Source organism: Zea mays, chromosome 4 (genome assembly GCF_902167145.1).
Source record: "Zea mays cultivar B73 chromosome 4, Zm-B73-REFERENCE-NAM-5.0, whole genome shotgun sequence".
Classification (NCBI taxonomy): Eukaryota; Viridiplantae; Streptophyta; class Magnoliopsida; order Poales; family Poaceae; genus Zea; species Zea mays.
Window position 1 is genome coordinate 240,423,317 of NC_050099.1, and position 22,881 is coordinate 240,446,197.

General features: G+C 44.0%; 2 protein-coding genes and 1 pseudogene across 3 annotated transcripts; 2 read left to right on the forward strand and 1 right to left on the reverse strand.

Annotated features, from left to right (window-relative positions):
- Nucleotides 1-1,800: 1,800 nt before the first annotated feature.
- LOC100276434 (uncharacterized) lies at nt 1,801-5,910 on the forward strand. The gene is made up of 2 exons (NM_001350165.2): nt 1,801-3,189; nt 3,572-5,910. Exons 1-2 carry the CDS (start codon nt 2,143-2,145, stop codon nt 5,648-5,650), a joined length of 3,126 nt encoding a protein of 1,041 aa, NP_001337094.1. The 5' UTR covers nt 1,801-2,142; the 3' UTR covers nt 5,651-5,910.
- LOC100533160 (uncharacterized) lies at nt 5,680-7,783 on the reverse strand (annotated as a pseudogene). The gene is made up of 6 exons (NR_169067.1): nt 7,504-7,783; nt 7,091-7,142; nt 6,742-7,023; nt 6,520-6,653; nt 6,175-6,314; nt 5,680-5,935 (listed from the first exon to the last, which is right to left on the reverse strand). The product of NR_169067.1 is annotated as an uncharacterized protein (transcript).
- Nucleotides 7,784-8,086: 303 nt separating this feature from the next.
- Nucleotides 8,087-16,572, forward strand: LOC100191579 (uncharacterized). Its single transcript, NM_001137009.1, has 8 exons — nt 8,087-8,292; nt 8,418-8,546; nt 9,020-9,135; nt 15,204-15,285; nt 15,419-15,478; nt 15,574-15,681; nt 15,820-15,865; nt 16,017-16,572. Exons 1-8 carry the CDS (start codon nt 8,197-8,199, stop codon nt 16,232-16,234), a joined length of 855 nt encoding a protein of 284 aa, NP_001130481.1. The 5' UTR covers nt 8,087-8,196; the 3' UTR covers nt 16,235-16,572.
- Nucleotides 16,573-22,881: the final 6,309 nt, after the last annotated feature.

The following is a 22,881-nucleotide window of genomic DNA, read 5'->3' on the forward strand; positions in this document are numbered from 1 at the left end:
TTCCTTAGTGAGAGGTCTCGTGAAATGCCTTGCAAGCTGCTCAACCAAATCCACCTGGTCATTAGAAATTAATGCCTTAGAGCTTTGAAACTGATTTGAAGTAGAGTTATTTAACTTAGCAACTAGAATTTCTTGAGCTTTGACTATGGCATTTCTATTTCTTCCGAATTTTAATTTTTTCTTTGCAGCCAGCCTAGCACTATATCTCTTGCCGATAGGAGTTGGGCTCACACACACATCTACAGCAGACTGAATTGGACACCCCTCAACCATAAAATTTACAGCTGTGCTAGAAATGGGTGGCGATCGGATTAGTGATGGTTCAGGTGCTTCAGAGATAGATGCAACAAATTCATCTAGATTATTTCTTGTGGGTTCTGGGATGCCACATGACAGAGAGGAAGTGAATAATTCTGAATTTATGTTGTTGTACGGCATGATAGATGCACAATTAAGGTTTGAATGTGGAAGTGCTTGAGGTTCTACATCCAACAGCTGCTTTATTGAATTTGGGGCTGCTGCCACCCTAGTTGTATCTATAAGTTGCAAAGTACTTAGAGTTGTATCAGGATTAGGATATGCAATCTCTATAGATTTAGGGCTTAACACAACATCTGAGAAACTTAAATGCTCGGCAACGCGAACCTTGGTAGGAGCAGCAAGCTGAGGCTGTTGTGCTGTCTGGTCGCCAGGATTCAAATCATCAGCCGAAATAACACCCTTTCCACCTTCTAGCTCTTCGACAGCAGCTGAGGGCCAAACAGCAGAGATTAATGGGTCAGCGAAAGAGACCGACTTGGTTTTTACCTTTGGAATCCAGCGCCCAGCCGGCGCTGTCGCTAGCCCACGACGTCTGAATGGGATGGACGGCCTGCGTCTTCCGCTTGAGCTGAAGCAATCCTCTGGACCGCCACGGCACCGCGAAGAACGCGCCCAGCCAGATAGACTGCGGTGCCTACGGGTGCCATGACGTCTATTCTGCTGAAAGTCCTCATCATCATCATGGTCCCAGTCACGACGACTAAAATCGCTGCCTCAATGCTGTACATTTTCCTTATTTTCTATAAGTCTTTGAATTTTGTTGATGCATTTATTTTTTTTTTAACCTTATCAAAGTTCTTCAAGATAAATTACTTCCTAGGGGTGAGATGACTATCTGCCCTTCTGCAAGTTCTAGGTCTCTTGGTTACTACAGTCAAATTGATTAGGATGATAAGGGAATAAGCTTCAAGTTGTTCGCTTGGTTCTAATTCGAAATGACTTGTATTGTTTTTTACAGTGTTTTGTCTCTATGGATTGCAGCTGGAACAGTTCGAACAACTAGCTTTAATCCAAAGAAAACATGTTACTTATTTATTTGTGTACCGTCGTAACGCACGGGTATTGAACTAGTAAAAATAATTTTATTCTTCAAAATAACCTCACACCTCTCCCTGATCTTATTAAAAAGAGTTATTTAAGTTGGTGCCCTCAGTTTTGGTGGTGTGCTCACCTATACCCTTAGTTGTGCCCTTCTGGAAGGGCACAACTGAGAAAAAAAAACACGACTAAAGGTATAAGTGAGCACACAAAAAAAACTGAGGTCACCTAAAAAGGTCATTCCTCTTCTGTGATTATGTCTTATTGCTTGCACCAGATATGTTGCGAGATAAGAGGAGAGTATTCTTTGAAAAACAATATACAGTATAGGAAAGAAAAATATAGAAGGTGGTTGAATCTAAAATAGATAGCCAGAATAGCCGGCCAAACACATTACACATATGCCCCTAAATATATGCTCCCGTCGCGGCATTGGGCAGGGGGGCGAGGCTCAGCCAGCCTCCTCCTTCGACGAAGGTTCCGGCCCAGCCATGCCCGCTTCCTTTGCGACTTGACTTGCCACTCTTGTGTTCCTTGACAGGCTACCAACCACCAACTCTCTGACTCTACGGCCAATCGACCCGATCAGGCCGGAAAGGTCTCGGTTAGCTGCGGCATGCGGGTGGAGTTGGGGATTAAGTTGTCCGTGTCTACGGCAGCGGCGGCGGCGGCCATGAGGATGTACGCCATGTCTTCGTAGAATTGCGATAGCCTTCGCTGAAATCGGAGGTCTACTTTTGCGGCCGTGCATGATCTGGAAGCGGGTTCTCGAAGCGAGGAAGCATGGACGTGGTGCAGGTCCTCGCGTCGGCGACCCAGCTGGTCTCCGCGATGGTGTCCGCGGTCGGGGCACTGGAGCAGGCGGCATCCGACTTGGCGGAGGCCCCGAGGAGGCTGCAGGTGCTCGAGGACTTCGTGTCCGACCTCGACGCGCTAACGCAGCAGTCGAGGCAGCGGCACGCGCACAAGCTGCACGGCCCGCAGCTGGACCGCCAGTTCCAGAGCCTGGGCAGGCTCATGGACCAGCTGCGCGGTAACGTCGCCAAGGCCAGGAAGGTGCTGGGCAGCAAGGGCAAAGGGAAGGGGTTTGCCAGGTTGGTGCGGAGCTCCGTGGTGGGTGACCCGCTCATCAAGTACGCCAGGCTGATCAGGGACGACCTCAACCAGTGGCTTGAGCTGCAGGAGCTGACCCAGAGCATCGGCAATGTCATAGCGTCGACTGCCAGAAGCACGCCGTCGTTGGTGAGGGTTAAGTCGGAGCATGGATACCCGGTGTCCAAGAAGTGCAGCTATGTCAGGGAGCTGTTGGAGAGGGATGGGGCTCATCGAGTCGTCCTCATAGTCGGTCTCTCTGGTATCGGGAAGTCATGCCTCGCACGACAGATTGCTTCTGATCCGCCACTTAGTTTCGTGGATGGTGCGATTGAGATTGGTTTTGGGAGGTGGTGCAGCAGGGCAGCATGTAATGGGAGCAGAAGCGAATACCATAAACGCCTTGCTAGGAAGATCTGCACGTTCCTTGTGAAGATCGGCTCCATGACTCTCAAGGAGGAGACTGGAATAGATCTTGATGATGTCTGTTGCTTGCTCCAGACGGCATTGGTCGGAAGAAGCATGCTGATCCTACTTGATGATGTTTGGGAGCAAGACATTGTTGATCGCTTCACAAGACTTTATGATAATGATTGCCGGTATCTCGTGACAACAAGGGATGAAGCTATCTACGAGATAGCAGAAGCTGAAAAGGTAGAAATATGTAAAGACGACATCAAGGAGATCAGCACGGAAATTCTTCTCTATCACAGCCTTCTCAGTGCTGGAGAGCTTCCGGTATGCTCTACTCTTTTAGTTGATGGTCCTTAATTAGTTTCAGCTGCATATCACATCTCTTAGCTTTGTCTGCTGATACTAATTTGCATATGTTCATCTGCTGCTTTAATGAAGGTTTCCCTGCTGCAAAAATCTCTACTTGTACATATCTCCATTTCAAGATTAATCTTATTCTATTAACAACATATTATCTTAACTAGCATCGTGTTTAGCTTTACAAATATGTTCAGTATTTTTTATATACATATTTATTTTCAATTAGTAGTTGTGCCAAACTTGCAAAGTAAGATATTTTAGAAGAAGATACATCATGAAAAAATAGAATAACTAAAAATTCCAAACACCATGGTTTTTGAATGTTTAACTTCTCTATACTTCACAGCCTGTCGCAGAAGTCTTGTTGGATCGATGTGGTCACCATCCCCTTACAGTTGCTGTCATGGGCAAGGCTCTGAGGAAGGAAACTAGAGTGGAAAAATGGGAGAAAGCTATATCCAACCTCTCAACATATGCCACATGTGCACCTGGTCCAGTTTCATACGTCAATGAGAAAGATGTGGAGACTACGTTGACCATATTTGGATCTTTTGAGTTCAGCTTAGAAGCAATGCCAGAAAATTCAAGAATTTTTTTCATGGCTCTTGCAGCTATCTCTTGGGAAGAACCTGTTCCTGAGGCTTGTCTGGAATCCATTTGGTCAGCGCTTGAGCAGTGCGGACTGTTCTCTCTCGTGGTTTCAAAACTAGTCGAAGGATCACTTATTATCAAACTGGAGGACCAGCCGTTGTATCATATGCATGACATGGTCTCACTTTACCTGGAGAACAAAACAAATGATGCCACTCGTGCTCTTTTATCTGATTCCATTTCATATAATGTGGCATTAGTAGCTCCTTGGCTTTTTGTTTTTGGCAAAGAGTGTATGAAACGGCCAGCCGAACAGAAGATGGGATCATTCTTTTCTCTGCTAGAATTCATGGACATCGAGATTTTATTGGTAAACACAACTCAAGCTCTCATGGCATGCAGATCCCTGTCTGAACTTGAGACAAATAGAATTGGGTTCAGCAAAATACTTGGCCCTCGAATAGCAGAGATAATTTCTATAGGGTCACTAGATCTTATTTTTGCAGTCACTGCCGCAATTACAGTTATATTTTCCCCATCAGACTACATAAATCTTGCTCACTCTCTTGAAATAGCAGGTTCCATAGATAAATTAATTGATCTTCTTGGTGCCTGTGAAGATACTTCAACTCTAGCCAACCTCTCTTCTGTTCTGACCAAGATATCTGAGCATGTTGATGCCACAATTGCGGATGAAATTTTGTCAAGAATTCCCATGGTTCGAATTGCAGATCTCTTGACTGCAGAAAATGAGCAGTGGCATGAAATTGTGTTTACAACACTTGCATCTCTGACAAAGGTTGGAAAGCTGAAGGCTGTTGAGACAATGATTGAATCAGGAATTGACAATAAACTTCTTGTGCTTCTGGGCAATGGTTCTGAGATCTCACAGCACCACGCGATTATCACGCTAAAAACATTCTGTGAACTTGGTGCTCCACTTCAAGGGTGCATAGGGCCTGCAGTGCTGCTTCATTTGCCCTGGCATGCTCGGATCAGTTTGGAAAGATTTGTTTTATCTGACAGAAATGTGCCGCAATCACCAAAGCCTCAACAATCATTTGAGGTGATTCTTCATAATATCCTTCAGAGAGACAACAAAAATATCATTAAAGGCATCCAAGGTTTATTATCTCTTGCTGAAACGGCAAATGATACAAGGGTGCAGGACCTCCTTCTGGGAAGCCATCTGTTTGATAGGTTGGCTTGGCTGCTACAACGCAGAGAGGTTGAAAAGAACCAGGTGAGGTCCCAGACCGCCTTTTTGGTGATGAAATTGGCCTGCACTGGAGGAGAGCCATACGTGCATAGGTTCCTGGAGCTTAATATTGTTCACGAGCTCATTGACATGCTGCAGTGCAACATCGATGAGCTCCAGGATTCAGCGTACTACGCTCTCCATCAGATCGTCTTTGCGAAGGGTGGATCCCTTGTCTTGCAAAGATTTCTGCAACTAAGAACCATAGAGAAACTGGTGAACTTGCTGGACCGCAAGTCTTTGAAGACCAAGGATCTAGCCATGCAATTTCTGGTGGACATCACGGAGGTTGGAACCAAACCCTGTATCGAGAGAATGCTCGCTTCTCAGATCGTCGAGAAGCTCGTGGCCCTTGAGAAAGCCGGTGATCCTTTCGGCGGCGCGGTGTCGAGGTACATCCAGGGATTGAACATGTGCAAGAAACTCCAGTCTGCTGAGAGGGCGGTGATGAAGCAACATATTCTGAGGAAGGTGCGGTCGGCAGTGAGAGGTCATAAGCTGGAGGCCATCCTAGTAGCTTCTGTGGAGGCCTCCATCGCTGAAGGCTTCAAAGGAGCAAGTAGCAGTAGGAAATAGAAATAAGCATTTTGGTGAGCATTCAACAGTTCAGATAATCGCTCATTGATGTAAATAAGCGTTTTGGTGACATACAAAATATGTTAACATGTTTGGCCATACATGAGTTCGGGTCTCGTGGTAGCATCATGTTTGCAAAAGCACTGTCTTGTCTATTTTACATGGTGGTGTTTCTAAATCTAGGTGCAGGAGCTTAAACACTCCCATATGTGAACAAAAGTCCGAACACCGTTGCACTGTTGTTGCTGAGTGGTCTACTCCGTGATGTGAAGACGTCTCCTAGTCCTTTAGTGAAGCAACATATTAACGTCAGCAAAAATCAAAGGTAAATGCTTGTACGGTATACCATCAATTTCAGCAGCAAGACGCTTTTGACCCCCACCACACCAACATGACGAGCAAGATGGTTGTCTTGCATTAGTGTTTGCATACATAACTAGTTAGAATGTGATATACTCTTCGGAGTTATTTCCATAACATAGTATATGCATGTATAGCATATGGCTGATATGTTATTGTGTTACCTGACTAGGCTGTCGTTTGTGCCACTGAGTCACTGAGAGGCATGGGTGGATTCCTGGAGTCGTCTTCATCCTGTGTTTTGTGACATTTCTCCATCTCATACAAGTAGTTTAAATTAAGGCCAAGGCATATGAGCATATCCCTACCAACAAGCAAAAACCCATCAGTGATTTGTGTATGGAATTGACATTCTAATTTTATATAAATGTATGCTTCAGTAAAAACAAAACTTGAACCGAGGAACCAAATTCAAGAGAAACAAAAGCATTCCTAAAATCTAGAATTAGTTCTGCAATGTTGATAGATAGATAGCATCAGTTAACTCAAATAGTAGAGAAGTCATTTACCCGATAATTTTTCAGGCCATCATGATCAACAACTTGAAGTTTAGTGGCAGCAGACCGCTCCTTGTGATCAAACAGTGTACTCGAAAAGCATGATGGGCCCATAGAATGGCGAGCACTTGCCAGATCAAGCCATCCTTGTATTCATATTACAGTATGGTGGGAACAGGCAAATATAAATTTCACTGTATCTCAATCCAAAAATAAAAAAGAATCAGGTGCTACCTGCAAATCTGCAACTCTGGGAGACACATGCAGCAAAAGTACACCAAAACTGGAGATCTAAAATCTAGTAGTGAGCTCGTAACCAGATGCCAATGTGAGTTTATTAATGACAAAAACAACTAATCTCAAACTCAAACTAAATTAGTCTTCAATACTCCGAGTCAAAGATCATATCGCATTCGAGCACTGTGATTTACCGTGAAACATTACTACCTACTATTTAGTTACCATGATTGGATTATCCTCCTCTTTCTGGTTATAAACGCAGAGAACTTAAATCATCTGAAAGAACATATAGGAGGGATGAGAATAGTCACAGGAAAATAATGCAAGAAAACTATATACACACCTCCTTCCTCCCGCCAGCACGGTCAGAGAGCATACTATGACAGCCTCAAATCCTACAGTGTTAAGGAGAGTCACTAAGTTACTTAACATCTTTTTTCGAAAGAATATTCATCCATGTACTGTGTAAATATGAAATAACACGCAGAGAGTAAGGAGCGAAGAACGTTAACTGTAACATGGGGGGGGGGGCAAAGTAATTTTTTGGAGGTGGGGTGATTCACTTTTCACGCCGAAGACAAGACACAGACCTTAGAGGAGAAATATGGTTGCGGTTTAAGGCGCCCAACGAATCCAAAAATCTAAGATGCGAATCGTAAGAAGCGACTAACAGATCCAATAAATGTGAAGCAGAAGGAACTAGATCTGCTAGAAGGACAAAGTATCGGGAAAAAAGAAAACATGCCTTTTTCTAACCTGGCAAAAACGTAGGAAGACGAAGTGGCTACAGATAGACAAGACGGAGGGAGTAAGGACGAAGAGGAGCGTGGCAGAAAGAATAATGAGAGGCGATTACAGTGGAAGACTACTGGTCGACCGATGCAAGCTGCAGAGGATCGACGGAGGGAGTGAGGAGAAAGAGAGACAGAACAAAACGAGCGAGGGTGGGTGGGAAGTGAGGAGGAAGAGAGACGGAGCAAAACGAGGGTGGGTGGGAAGTGAGGAGGAAGAGAGACGGAGCAAAACGAGCGAGACGAGGCTGACGCTAGCGTCACTTGGAAGTCTCTAGAGGCGATAAGTACGAGGGGCGTATGAGAGAGCAAGGAAGATGGACTAATGATCCATCATCGAACGGCTACAAAGTTTTCTGACGACGTGAATGAGCTAGTAGGCGCCGTCCGTTAATAATAAGGAAATATGTTGTTAATATAGATGTTTAATGTATAAAGGAAAAAATGAGATATCGAAAAAAAAATATTTTACGCGAGGACGGATAGGACATTCGGCGTTCCTAGGTACCCCGCTGCTTCCGTGCTCACCTCGCCTGCAGGGCCGCAGCCGCTGGAAGAACACGAAGACGACGGGAGTGCGGGGTGGCGTCGCCGCTGGAGCACCAGCTGTAGCCGCCGGCTAGGCCTCCGCGCCGCTCTCCGTGGCCAACGCGCCGTCATGCTTGCGGCGTCGGCGCGGCGGCTGTCCGCCGCCGCCTCGTTTTCCTCTTCTTCCATGCGCTCCAGCCAGCTCGCCGCCGTACTGAACCAACAGGTTAGGCGCGTCAATTGGGACGTGGGTGGATCTCATATGATGATAGCCATGTTTTATAGTAGTGGCGCTGGTGATGAACTGAAATCCTGAAGCGGTATATTTCTTATTTTGTTGTCTGGTTGCAGAGGTGGATGCACGACAGGAACAAGAAGGCGATGGAGCTGGTGGCCAAGGGATGGAGTGCGCTCCAGGAGGTCGACCGCGTCATCGACTACGCCGATCTCAACGACAAGCGCCTCATCCCGCTTCTAAGGGTACGGCTTAGGGTTTATCTTCTTTCCGCTCCCATTTTTCTGCAATGAGATGAGGGAACACCTAATCCGTCAAAAAAAAGGTTCACTTATTGTAGCCTAGTTAGTTGAATTTTGTGATATCTCCAGCATTGACAGAGAACTTGGGGGCAACGAGTTCTCTTCATATTCCGTGAATTAGGCCTTGTTCGTTTGTGCCGGATTGGTGGGTCGGAACGATTCCTAACCGGATTGCTTCTCTAATTTATATAAACTTTAATTAACTGGAACGATTCCGGGTACAATCTGATAGAAACGAACAAGGCCTTAATCGGCTGGAGTTGTGTAGTGGAGATATTCCACTAGATCACACTGATCTTGTTCTTTTAACCGGCTTAACTTTTTTAAGTTGAACCTCTCATGGCCACCTGCTTGACAATGTTTTTTAACTAATGGTCTTAACATCTTGTTTTACATAACTTTCTTCATGTGTAAAGGGCGCTAAGGAAAACTTTGAGCTGGCTTTGGAGATTGACAATGGTAATACACATGCGAGGTATTGGCTGGGAAAAATGCATTTCAAGTATCATGTTCCTGGTGCTTGCAAGGCAGTGTGAGTAACTCTACTTGTAACTATAATGTAGTGCTGATTTTTTGCATTTAAATTATATTGCTGCTATATTCTGTTCTATAGCTTCCAGGCACATGGAAATGCACGAAAATAGTTTCGTCAATGCTTTTGTTGTTGTTTTGACAACTCTTTTACATATTCCTTTTAAGTTGATCGAGTCCTAAACCATTGATGAGTGTACGGTAGAAGTATTATGTATTATCAGCTTTATGGTTTCAGAAACTTGATATTGATTATGCATCTTACATTAGCAAGCATGCTTATTTGCTGCTATATGATACCACTATGTATCATATATATGATAAATATGTTAGGCTTCTAGGATTGTGATTTTTTTTTCTGGAATACGCAGGAGAGCTGCGCATCTTTCTATTAATAGAAGAATAAGAAAGGGGGAGAGAACCCCATTACAGCACACACACCCCAACACTAGAGACTAACTAAGGATCACCGACTAACATGGAGAAAACACGACCCACAACGCTGTTTTAAGCCAGCAACTCATCGACTTGGAGGAAAGACAGGGCCTTGGCTCCAGTCAAGGACCAGAGCACCGCCTCTTCCCTAGCCACCCTAAGGGCTGTGACCAAGCTAGGATTACATCCATCAAAGACACATCTATTCCTATGCTTCCATATGGTCCAAGCACCTAGGATTACTAAAGAATTGAAGCCCTTTCTTATAAGATCAGATGCCCGAGAGCTGCTAGACTTCCACCACGACTCAAAGGAATCCTCGTGAGCTGGACACAGCTCCTGCAGCCCCACTGAACTAAGGAAATCAAACCAGAACTGCTTGGCAAAAACACATTTGACCAGCAAATGATTTATGGTTTCAGCCTCTTGGTCGCACAAGGGGCACTGCTCTGGTCGGTCTAGTCCTCTTTTTCTGAGCCTGTCAGCAGTCCAGCACCTATTATGTTCCACAAGCCAGATAAAAAACTTGCACTTCCCAGGAGCCCAAGATTTCCACACACGCTCTGCTGGTTCGAACTGAACTGAACCAAGGAAGAGAGCTTTATAAGCAGAACTAGTTGTATAATCCCCTGAAGCACTGAATTTCCATGTATGTCGATCCCTTATTCCAGGCTGAAGCACAACTGCATCAAGCACTTGACAAAGTTCCAGGAATTCAGCAATGACTCTTACTGAAATTGCCCCATTTACATCGGAGATCCAATGGAAACCAGGGAGAGCATCTTTGACCAACCGTTTGTTGGCAAGACGCAAGGGCACCATATCAAACATTGCAGGAGCTATGTCCTTAATACATCTCCCATCCAACCATCTGTCCTTCCAAAAAAGGGTATTGACTCCATCACCGAGCTTAGTAATAACTGCTGCAACAATCAGATTTTGTACCACCTTACAAACATGAGTGGGGAAGTCCGTCCAAGGCCTACTGGGATCTGTTTTCTGCAGCCATGGCCAACGAGCTCTCAGAGCCCAACAGAGGCTCTTTAACTCACTAATCCCAAGACCACCCAGCTCCTTGGGACGGGTAACCTTAGGCCAAGCCAAGAGGCAATGACCACCACTGAACTCTTTCCTGCCCCTCCAGAGGAAGCCCTTCCTCAGTTTATTGATTGCTTTGATGGCCCATACAGGAAGGTCAAGTGCCAAAGCTGCATAAATCATCTTTGCCGTCATGACGAACTGCACATGAATAGCTCTACCAGCCCTGGTCATAAGTTCAGCTTTCCATCCTGGCAGAAGGCTGGCCACTCTATCAACAATGGCCTGAACCTGGTCCCTTGAGAGTTTCTTGGGAGACAAAGGCAAACCGAGGTACTTACATGAAAAATCTGAAATATTACATGGCAGCAAGTCCTGTAAACAATTTACCTCTTCTTCCCCATAGCAGATTGGGAACACACTACTCTTCTGGATATTAGTCCTTAGACCTGAAGCTGAGCCAAATAGATGAAGAATATCCATAACCACACTGATGTCCGGGGCAGTAGGACTTAGAAATAACACTGCGTCATCCGCGTACAACGAGATACGGTGCTGCATATTCCTTGAAGAGAGAGGTTGAAGAAACCCTTCCTCAGAGGCTCGCTGCACGAGCAGATTCAAGACATCCATTACAAGAATAAACAACATAGGTGATAGCAGTGATTTCAAGTCGTCCGACTAATCGTGATAGAGGATCACCCTGCCTCAGCCCGCATTGATGCCCAATACATTCCCCGGGCAGACCATTCAGTACAATCTTGGTAGAAGAGGTAGCTAACAGCCCGCTTGTGAATTAGCTAGCAGAGTTTGTAACTGATTCATATGTACATAATATATATCAGAATTAGTTAACGAAACTTGTTCTTATTTATCAATCTTAAGTCTATTTCAAAGTATAGAATGATGTTAGAATTAGTTAATTTTTTAAGCTACATAATCTGTTTAAGTCATGCATTCACATACTGATCTCGTTGCTGATATGGCTAGTATGCTTAGCAGCACATGTGTTATGCTAGACAACTATTTGTGTCCTCCTATTTCAGTATTTCCATCCAAGAAGTGTCATTGCAATTGGAAGTTTAGTGTACAGAAGTGCGGAGTTTTGTACTTTGAAGCCACTATGCCTAGGATCTTGATCAATGGTTACAAGCTATAGGGAAGCATTAGAGAAACAGGCTGTGAGAAGTATCAGTAGTAATCAGTAATCACCATTCACTAATCACTATTGTGTAGTCTGTTTGAAGTGTTTGAGTTTTGGCTGTTGGAGGTCACTCGTGTGAACAATATTTCTGTTATGGAGTAAACAAGAATAGTATTATGAACCATTTGGTTGCTTCAAAAATTTGCTACATCAGCATTCGATTGAATTACATTGGGATACAAATTTATTGGAACCTGATTGTTGTTTATGGGCCGGCTCAGGAGAATTTTTAAAACGATTTTCTCAAAGAATTAGATGAGTTTTGTGCCAATAGTAGAAAACCTTTTATTGTGAGTGGTGAGTTCAATATTATTAGGTTCTCATGAAAAAAATAAGGATAATGCCTTACATAAACACTCCCATCTCCTTAATGACATTATTCATAACCATGATTTGTTGAGATCTGTATTGGTGGTGGATACACCTGGTCAAATAACCAGGAAAATCCCACTTTGGTTAAACTGGACAGGGTCTTGATGAGTAAAAACTGGGAATCTAATTTCCTTTTTGTTAAAGTCTCTAAACTTCCCAGGAGCATTTCTGACCATAATCCATTAATTATGGATACTGAAATTACAGATAAAAAACCTTTGTCATCTTTCCATTTTAAGAATGGTTGGTTAACTCACCCAGAGTTTACATCCATTGTGGACAAAATTTGGAACAAGCCCTGTAGGGCTAAAAGTCCGATCGATAAAATTCAGCAGAAGCTGAAGCTTTGTAAGAAACATCTTAAAGGCTGGGATTGGCATCTGAAAGGGACTTAGAAGAAAAAGAAAGAACAACTCATTCGTGATTAGAAGGTCCTGGAGGAAAAAGAAGAATATGGTAACCTTGATGCAAACATGTTAGAGTCCAAAGCCTCCCTTATTAAGGAGAATTTGTTGATTCTTGAGAATGAAGAAATACTTTGGAGGCAATGATCTCATGAAAACTGGTTGTTACTTGGTGACGGCAATAACGAGTTTTTCCATTGTATTGCTAATGGTAAAAAAAGAAAGAATAGCATTATATATCTTGAGGATGAAGATGGGAGAATCACAGGTGATGAAAACATCCTGGTTCATGCTACTCGGTTTTATTCTGACCTTTTTGGTCCTGCTCCTGGCAACATGTTTCAAGTGGACAGTGAAGTATGGTCAGGGCTGGAGCATTTAAGTGATCTTGATAATAAAATTATCTGTAAGGATTTTACTGAGGATGAAATCCGCGATGCTCTTTTTCAGATGGAGGGAAATAAGGCTGCTGGGCCTGACAGTATTCCAGTTGAATTTTATCAAGTTTGCTGGAGTATAGTTAAGAATGATATCATCAATCTCTTCCATGACTGGATGTGAGCAGATTAAACTATGGTATTATTACCCTTATCCCTAAGACCAAGGAAGCTTCAAAGATTCAACAGTTCAGGCCAATATGTCTCCTAAACTGCTTGTATAAGCTGATTACAAAGGTTCTAACCATTAGAATTGAACCTTTTGCCGAGAAGCTGATCAGTGAACACCAATCTGCTTTTCTTAAAGGCAGAAACATTATGAATGGGGTGCTGATCTTACACGAAATTCTCGATGAAACCAAGAGGAGGAAAGAAACTGGTATCATATTAAAGTTAGATTTTGAAAAGGCATACTCCAAAGTAAATTGGGATTTTTTATTCTCCTGCCTTCAGAGTAGAGGCTTTTGTGGTAGATGGATGATGTGGATGCACAAGGTTGTGAAAGATGGAACTATTAGTGTCAACAACATTAACAGATTAATAATCTTGCTGGCATTTATATCAAAAGTTTTAAAGGTGTGAGACAGGGGGATCCCTTGTCTCATATTCTCTTCAACTTTGTGGCCGACAGTCTTGCTAGGATGCTGATCAAGGCCTCACAGAATGATGTGATTACAGGTTTGGGAAAACGTTTAGTGCCCCATGGTGTGATTCTACTGCAATATGCAGATGACACCATTATTTGTTTGGAAAATGATTTGGAGAAAGCCAGAAACCTTAAGCTGCTGCTATACATCTATGAGCTTATGGCCGGTCTCAAGATTAACTTTTGGAAAAGCGAAATATTTGTGATCAATGGCAATACTGAGGTTGAATTACAATATGCTGATCTCTTTGATTGTCAAATTGGGGCCTTTCCGATGATCTACCTTGGGGTACCTGTTAGCTCTAGTCACCTTTATATTTCAGATTGGATCAAACTTGAGGAAAAGCTTGCTAAGAGGCTGGAAGGATGGAAAGGTAGCTCTCTATCCATTGCTGGAAGAATCACTTTGATAAATTCTTGCCTTTCCAACTCCCCAATCTATCACATGTGGCATGTCTATGTATATGTTACCCAAGACCACTATCAGAAAGCTTGATGCTAAAAGGAGAAGCTTCCTGTGGCAAGGTGGTGGTAACAGGAGAAAATACCATCTGGTAAAATGGGAAAGAGCTTGCGCTGATAAGAGAAAGGGTGGTATCGGGATTAAATACCTCAATCTTATGAATATCAATTTGTTATGCAAATGGTGGTGGAAATTGGAGACAGAATGGGTTGTGGCAGTACATTATCCTAAAAAAGTATCTCCAGGGTAAATGAATTCGCGATGTTTCTCCCAAAATCTCTGATTCTCAAGTCTGGAGTATCTGCTGAAAGTTAAAATGTATTACCTTCAGGGAAGACAACTTGTCACCAACTCGGGAGATAAAACTAAATTTTGGGATGATTGCTGGCTGTATGAGGAACCTTTATCGACCTCCATGACTGATCTTTATGATGTTTGTAATGATAAAGATATTTTGGTGAAAGTTGCTTGCGAAAATGGCATGAATCTATATTGTAGAAGATTTTGATGTTGATAGATCAAACTGGGATGCCATCTTGGAGAAACTCCAAGGTTATGAATGAATTTGATTTGGTTCTTTGGAAGCGGGAAAAGAAAAAAACCTTCTCGGTGAAATCTTTGTGTAATAATCTCACGAATCATTCTTATGGACAATATATGAAACATATATGGAAAAGAAAATTCCCTTAAAAAATTAAAGTCTTTATGTGGTTCTTGGAAAATAATGTCTTACTGACTAAGGAGAATTTGGCCAGAAGAAAATGGACTGGAGATATGTCTTGTAGCTTCTGTCCTCAATTGGAATCAACTAACCATTTATTCTTCTTCACTTGCCCCACTGCCAGATTTGTATGGGCTTGTGTAGCAAAATGCATTCAGACGAGTTTTATTCCTTGTAACATCAATCACTGCTGGTCTTGGCTGGCCAAAAATTTATCTGTCAACAGAGGGATTTATGTTGTGGGGTTGCTGTCTTCTTTTTGGAAAGTTTATCTTTGTTGCTGCCATCTCATGATACATGACTTCAATATAATTCCATAAGTAAATATTTTCTCTTTTCATGTCTGCAGTGGTGCTGCTTTGTTGGTTGAAGCTGCAAATATGGGTGATCCAGATGCACAGTATGAACTTGGATGTCGACTAAGAATTGAGGTTTTCACTGTTCATACGGGTCCCTTCTGCTCATTGGGTCAATCACCTAGTTTTTTTTGTTAGGTAGTGGGCATTTTATATTCTGGAATTTCTTTTCATTTTAATTGATGGTCCATTTATGTTGCTCTTGTAGAATGACTATGTTCAGTCGGATCAACAGGCTTTCCATTACATTGAGCAAGCTGTTGATCAGGTATGCAGTGTGCTGCTTACCTGAATGCTGATCCTGTGCTTTCTGATGTGCCATTTGTCAGGCTATTTTATTTTGACCTGAGTCCTTGATTGCAGCTGCACCCTGGTGCTTTATATCTTCTCGGTGCTGTATATCTAACTGGGGACTGTGTTAAGAGAGATATGGCTTCCGCGTTGTGGTGTTTTCATAGAGCTTCAGAAAAGGTGTCAAGTTTTCCCAACAAAATTAAATAATTGATAGTATGATATGGATTACATGCTCAAAGTTCAGTTTCTTGTACTTATACTAAACTTGATTGATTGTGGTTTGTATCCTGAGACTTGAACTCTGACCATCACCAGGGACATGCTGGTGCAGCTATCGCATATGGATCCTTGCTTCTTAAAGGTCTGTGAGATAACCATAGTGTCTGGGTAACTTAGTTACACGTTATTGTATCATTTATTGTGGAAGATTGGTTATTTTTGGTATCCTAAAGCATGTAGCATCTTGTTATAAATTAGTTATTTATTTCACCTAGCATTGCAATTGTTTTCAGGTGCTGAAATACCTGAAGTTATTACAAGGTTCAACTCAGGCAAGAGTCCATCAACTGGGAAAATGCGGAAAAGGACCCAACAGCAGGATCCAGTAAAGCTAGCGAAAGAACAGTTTCAAATTGCAGCTGAGGCAGGCTGTGATCTCGGTCTGCGGTGGTTGAAGAGGCTTGAAGCTTATGAAAACCAAGAAGAAAAGCTAAAGCAGGTTCAGCAATGATATCCACTGAAAGAATCCCATTGCATTTGTCGCATACAAGTATGGTATATGGCAGCATGGTTGCTGCACATAGGTATACCAATAATTTCCTTTCCTGCCTTCATTATGTTGGAGGCTATTCGATCCTCGGATGTTCGGGTCAACTTTGCAGGAAGATATACTGAAATTTGGATATTTAGACTAACTTCTTGGATTATAGGCGATTGGATGTTCACTTTGTACGATGTATTAGCGTTGACATTACTGGAAGCCCTAATTGTGAGAAGTAGAAACATATCATGTGTGTTGCTACGGGCATTATGGATGATTTAGAATAAAATTAGACTATATAACTACTTATACGAAGGAATAAATTGTGGCATATGATGATGTGGATAACAAAATGTTCTGTGGCTTCCTGACATCATAATTGCATGCGTTAGGGGTTTTAAATTTCATATGGTAGTACATTTTTGAGGTGGACAACTTGTATGTTGAGATGTATCGCTAGTAGGGTTTAGAATTATAATTTATGAGATAAGAGATATACATAAGAGCTAGATTCTTTAGTGTTTGTTCGTTTCACTGTTAACCCATGTGGATTGGGTAGTATTGAGTCGGTTTAAATCTATCGCAAGTTAAAACTCATCTCAATTCATTCCAATACACTTCAATACACATGAAATTAGAATAATCAAACAATGTCTTAGTTGTTTTTAGTTTTCGCCCCTGTAATGTTTTACTGCCCTAATATGTAGGTTGATGTTAATTGTTCTTAGGTGCCCTTTTAAGTGGATGCATTTGGAAAACAAAAATATTCATGCATTAGTGTAGGTGTTTTGCCAAATTTTTAGGCTAGTTAGAACACCATCTAAATACACTTGCTTTATGTTTAGGTCTATTGTTAGTGAGGTTTGTTATTAGGTGTTTGCGTGTCACACTCATATTTAAAGGATAAAGTCGGGTGCGTCTCATATGTACGCTAAGGAAGAACATCACATATAATGACAAAGTGTATAAAGATAAGTGTCACAAATATCATAAATGTCATTATTACATAGTGGAAGTCTTACAAAAATAAATGATAATAATAAAGCGAACTAAATATTATTCCCTAGCGCCACCAAGCTGACTGGGAGACGCCACCTAATTCAACTCGTATTCTTCATTGTAGGGCAGCTCCTCTTGGACCACCTGCTCTTCACTTGTGGGGAGGTTTATATATCGCAAGAGTGAGCTCATAAAAGATCATAGCTCAACAAGTTATGGGGAATAATGTGCATGAACTCACCAAAGGTGGAAGCTCATGTGAAGTGTAAGGCTGATCAATAAATAAGGGTTAAAATGAGCATTGCTTTTATAGGTTGGTCAAATTCTATCAGCAGTTACTAAATATAAGTAAATACCAAACCAGAGTAATAATAGATCAAAATTAATAATAAACCACAATGTGATACAAATGACCAATTGAATTCAATTTCATAAATTAATCATGTGAGGGTCCGAGCCGCTCATGACCGTGAACACGGCTGATATACCAGTTTTACACTCTATAGATGTTGCACATCTTTACCCACAAGTCATGTTACCCATCTGGCAAGGGATCGCGACTTCCATACACCTCTACCAAGAAAGCGAGGCAGGGTAACACTATGAGACCTTTACAAAGTTCCACTAGCTTCGGAAAACTCGCTACAGTTTCTAGGAAGCTCCAATGCAGGGATCCCTCACCTGACCACCATCGCAGCAAAATCAAACCAAGGACCTCCCTACACTGACCACTCCCCTACTGCCCTTGCCCTTTCGAGTAAGGTAGTCCTCCACTAGCTTTCCTAATTAGTCAGCCAAGGGTGTCCCATACCACCCTTGTGGTAGCACTGTTTTCCCGGGTGGTCGCTCCATGTTCCAATTAACATAATGATCTTATCATGAACAGTAAATAACAAACTGACAATAAAAGTATGATCATGAATAATGTGTATCTCAATATCCAAAACCACATAAAGCAATAGCAGGTACTACCCAAAAATTCAGTGGTAAACAAGGTATAAAGATAGCCAAACTAGGGTAACCTATTGGGTCCCATCAAAATTAACCTATGCAAATCATTATGATTAATAAGAACATTATTGGGTAAAAAGAAATGATCAAGGGCACAACTTGCCTTCAACGAGCTCTTGCTCAGCAGTCTCCACCTGTTGAACACCAGGGTCCTCTGTGGCTTGCTCGTCTACTCGCAACAATACAAACATGCACATGATAGAAGAAATTAACATCACACCAAACAACAGAACATAATGCATGATAATATTTTACGCGTCGTAACGAGATCGTAGGAACAAGAATCACTAAATTCAAAGTTACAGTTATCGAGTTATGAATTTCCAAAGTTATTATGTGCCTATTATAGAATATTTAAGTGAATAATTTAATCCAAGTTTCATGGCTAAACAGAGGTACTAGGTGATGAACAATATTAAAACAAAATTATTGCCACTGGAATGGATCAATTTGGAGTTAAAATGATTTAAATATGAATTATACAAGTTTCTGGAATTATTTTTGTATTAAAAATCAATTTCTATAATTAATTATCTATTTTCTCTGCTCTCTGGATTGCGCGCCAAATACCAAAGAGCCAGGGGTTAAACTTGCAAAATTCTAGCAGACTCATACTACAACTAGATGTACTATGGGTTGATATCAGTATAACGTAGGGGCTTTTTCGCAAAGAGACCGAACGAAGGGGTATCGCAGATTCTCGGGCGTCTGACAAGAGATGAACGACCCATATCCGATCAGTTAATACCCGAACCAGAACGCTGAATACAACGTTGATTCAGCGATCCAAGGATGGGGTTTAATGTGCCCGCGATCTAACCAGGATCGTTGATCACATAACGGACGACCCTCAATCAATCCAACCCAATCGTTACCCATACTCGAATCCATACCGTCCAATCTCGGATGGACGGCAGAGGGATCACCCCTATCCCCTGACGCTCAGCCCGACGGCACAACTGCCCAGCACGGCGACGCCATGGCCAGACCACACGCGCCCGACGATTCCTACAGCTATCCTCCAATCCGCCCTATGGTACACGCAGAGAATGACAGTGTGAAGCAATAGAAGGCATGCTCACCGAGGATGGCGCGCACAAGAGTCCAGTCTGTCGTGATCTGCGGCTCGGCGCGATCGTCGCACTCCGACGAGTAATTCACCAGCTGTGCTCCCCCCTCTGATGCTCGCAGATCCCCCACGCGTGTTCGGGGCACCCCGATGATGGCCCCGACCCCTTCTACAACTTCTATCGGCGTCGTATGGATGGGAAGGCACGGCGGTGCCCTCAATCTCACTTCCCTCCGCTTTTCTCTCTCAAACCCGATCCACGACGAGGTCGACTGAGGCGCGATGAGGAGAGAGGGTCAAGGCTTCAGATACTCGACCATCCCAGGCACCGTAGTTAGCACCCCCGAGATCCACGGCGAGGCTCCGCCATGCTCGGCGCGACGGTTGGAGATGGGTATTGACTACCCGGGCCCACCCGTAAGCCAAACCGAGAGGCAAGGACGCGCGGTAGCGGTTCACTGGAGAGTGGGACCACCATGTCAGCCAAAGGAAGTCTGGGCCGCGCGATGCAGGAGAATGAGTGGGTCGAGGATTCGTTTTGGGCCCAAGCGTCGTTCTTCCCCCTTTTCTTTTCTTTTTTTCTTTTTCTATTTCATTTTCTTTTCATTTTTAGATTCCAAATTCAAAGTTTCAATTCCAATTCAAATTTTGTGGCACATTTGTCTTCACATTAAATGTTCAATTTGAACATAGTATGGATTTTATAATTTTTATTTTTTATTTTATAATATTTCTCTCTTTCTTCTTTTCCATTTTCAAATACAAATTTAAATTTAGGGCTAATCCCAATTTCCTAAATTGTAATTTTGGGTTAAATCCAAATTCTCCACCCATTATTATATTTTGATTCATGTTATTATTATTTTTATTAAATGCACAAACAAATCAAAACTCCAATATGATGCATAATTTATTGAGGGATTATTCACTTTAAATATGTTTTTAATAGTTCTTATGAATGAGAAGGCATTACACATCAAGTTTTATTCATCTCTTTATTTTTCAAAGTTGGGTATTACATTGCTCGCACTATATGTTTGTACATTGGAGGGTCTTGTAGTCTTGCAAGAGTACACCAATCGTGGTTGTGGTGTGGTTGTAGTCGTGTACCAAAAGGAACAAGACCCACAAAAGTTTGGCCAAAAGTTTGATAGTGAATACGACATGGAATAATTCGGAAGCCTGTATTGGAGACCTACTTGCACGTGTAGAAACGTCGGGGGCTATCCATAGAATTATTCGACTAAAAGCTTAGTCTTTATGAGCACTATCGGTACCCTGAATCAGGGGTACCACTTACTACAGTATGAAGACACGGTGTCCGTGCGGCTATCTCTAGCCGCGCGGTGAACAACACCCGACCACAACATGTGGGTCGTCCCAAAGGACGCCATGTGGACAGAAGAGGTGATATACTCTTGGATACCATCAGTAGGTCCGGACCTCCTCAAGAAAGCACCGGACCCCTATACACATAGCCCGGACCTCCGAGTACGGCCCAGGACTCCCAAGTGAGCAAGCCGGACTCCTTGGATGAGGTCCGGACCCCTCTGAGTGAGGTCCAAGCCACCCACAGCAAGGTCCCGGGACAGGGAATACCCTGGCCTAGGTCAAGGACAGGTGAGGGTCCAGTACTGGCACGTGCCCAGGCTTTATCCAGTGTGCTTCCACTCCCCGCTCAGGCGGAGGCCCGATGCTGCCACGTGGACTATCGCCCGTGACGTAAGCCAGCGGGCGGAGCCTGACGTAAGGCCTCTGGGCCACGCTGCCTCTGCATTTACTGTGGAGAAGACGCGCCGCCTGTCTATCCCGCTGACAGACGATGTGCCCCCTCAGCATTTAATGTGTCCTGTCCACTCCGCTGGCAGGCGGCGTGCCTGTCCACTCCACTGTCAAATAGTATGCCCGTGCTGTGAGGTGCACTATGTCCATCATCACTTATACGTTGCCAGTGAAGCTTCCGCTGCATGCCGATACTATGCAGATCACGGATGTCAGGGCGCAAGAAGATTGCTCCAGCAATGAACATTAGTTGCTCCAAATATTACATCCGTTATGTTCCTGGGCCCACATATCGGGGCTTAGTACCTTTGTACGTGCCCCTTAGCTATAAAAGGGGAGGCATGCAACGTTACAAAGATAAAAAGAGGACATACTCAAGCTCACTCAAGCACACTTAGACGCTCACAAGTTCATACAAGCTCAATACATCACACAGTGGAGTAGGGTGTTACGCTCCGGCGGCCGAACCACTCTAAATCCTTGTGTGTTCTTGTGTTCTTCCCGTTTCCAACTAATAGGCAAAACGCTTAGGCCCCTCCTCATCTTAGGATTTAGGGCAGGTGCATTCCGCCACCCGGCCGGAGATTTCCCCTCCGACATTTGGCGCGCCAGGTAGGGGCTAGGCTTTAGGTTTTTGCTTGTTTCTTGCTCAGCATGATGGTGCAAATTGTTGAGCACCGCACCGAGACTTCGATAGATTTCCTGGTGGGGGAAGAAGCTGCCTCTTCCACGCCACAGGTTCCCAACCGCCCAGTGTCGGGCACTGCTGCTGTGCACGCTGCACGGCAGTATACATCCCGGGCTCCGTCAAGGACGGCTCCGGGGGCATTGTCTGCAGCCAGGGTGTTGCTGCGTCACCCTCAAAGCTCCACAGCCTCACTGGGGGCCATGAAGTAGTGGCGGGACGACGTCGACCGACTGCTCGGCATGGCGCACTCCGGCTCGACCAGATCGAGGCCACGGTCATCCCGGCGCCAACATGAGGTGTCGGCGTCTATGCGCTCACCCTCAGTGAGGGGTGCACAGACCAACGACCTCCGGGCAGAACTCAACCGCAGGCGTGCGGAAGAGGACGCCCGGATCTCTCTGGAGAGGGCGCGGGAGCGCCGGCAAAACATCGAGGGTCGCAACCTCGATCAAGACTTCGCTGCGATAGCATCGCAAACCCCAGTGGGCGCCCGTTTCTAGGCTGGTGTCCCCTTGGACGGCGTGGGCTGCGCCGCTCTCGCGGATCACCTCCGCGCAGCATCCTGGCCACCCAAGTTCCGGCCGTACCTGCCAGAAAAATACGACGGTACGTCAAATCCGTTAGAATTTCTATAGGTGTACGTCACCGCTATCACAGCAATAGGTGGAAACACCGCCATGATGACGACATATTTTCATGTCGCCTTGTCCGGGCCTGCCCGGACTTGGCTCATGAATCTTGCCCCAGGATCAATCTATTCCTGGGAAGAGCTCTGCGCGCGGTTCACAGCGAACTTCGCCAGCGCTTACCAACAGCACGACGTGGAGGCCCACCTCCACGCAGTGAGGCAGGAACCCGGGGAGACTCTCCGGACGTTTATCTCCCGCTTCACCAAGGTGCGAGGTACTATACCTCGCATCTCTGATGCTTCCATCATCACGGCCTTCCGTCAGGGAGTACGTGATGAAAAAATGTTGGAGAAGTTGGCCACGCATGACGTGGAAACTGTCTCCACACTCTTCGCTCTGGCCGACAAGTGCGTCAGAGCCGCCGAGGGCCGAGCATGGC

What these genes read in the sequence shown, in the direction of transcription:
- LOC100276434 (NM_001350165.2), top strand. Translation starts at nt 2,143, where the DNA reads ATGGACGTGGTGCAGGTCCTCGCGTCGGCGACCCAGCTGGTCTCCGCG. An exon ending in TCAGTGCTGGAGAGCTTCCG is followed by an intron (nt 3,190 to 3,571) that starts GTATGCTCTACT and finishes TATACTTCACAG; the next exon opens with CCTGTCGCAGAAGTCTTGTT.
- LOC100191579 (NM_001137009.1), top strand. Translation starts at nt 8,197, where the DNA reads ATGCTTGCGGCGTCGGCGCGGCGGCTGTCCGCCGCCGCCTCGTTTTCC. An exon ending in TTGAGCAAGCTGTTGATCAG is followed by an intron (nt 15,479 to 15,573) that starts GTATGCAGTGTG and finishes CCTTGATTGCAG; the next exon opens with CTGCACCCTGGTGCTTTATA. An exon ending in TGGATCCTTGCTTCTTAAAG is followed by an intron (nt 15,866 to 16,016) that starts GTCTGTGAGATA and finishes AATTGTTTTCAG; the next exon opens with GTGCTGAAATACCTGAAGTT.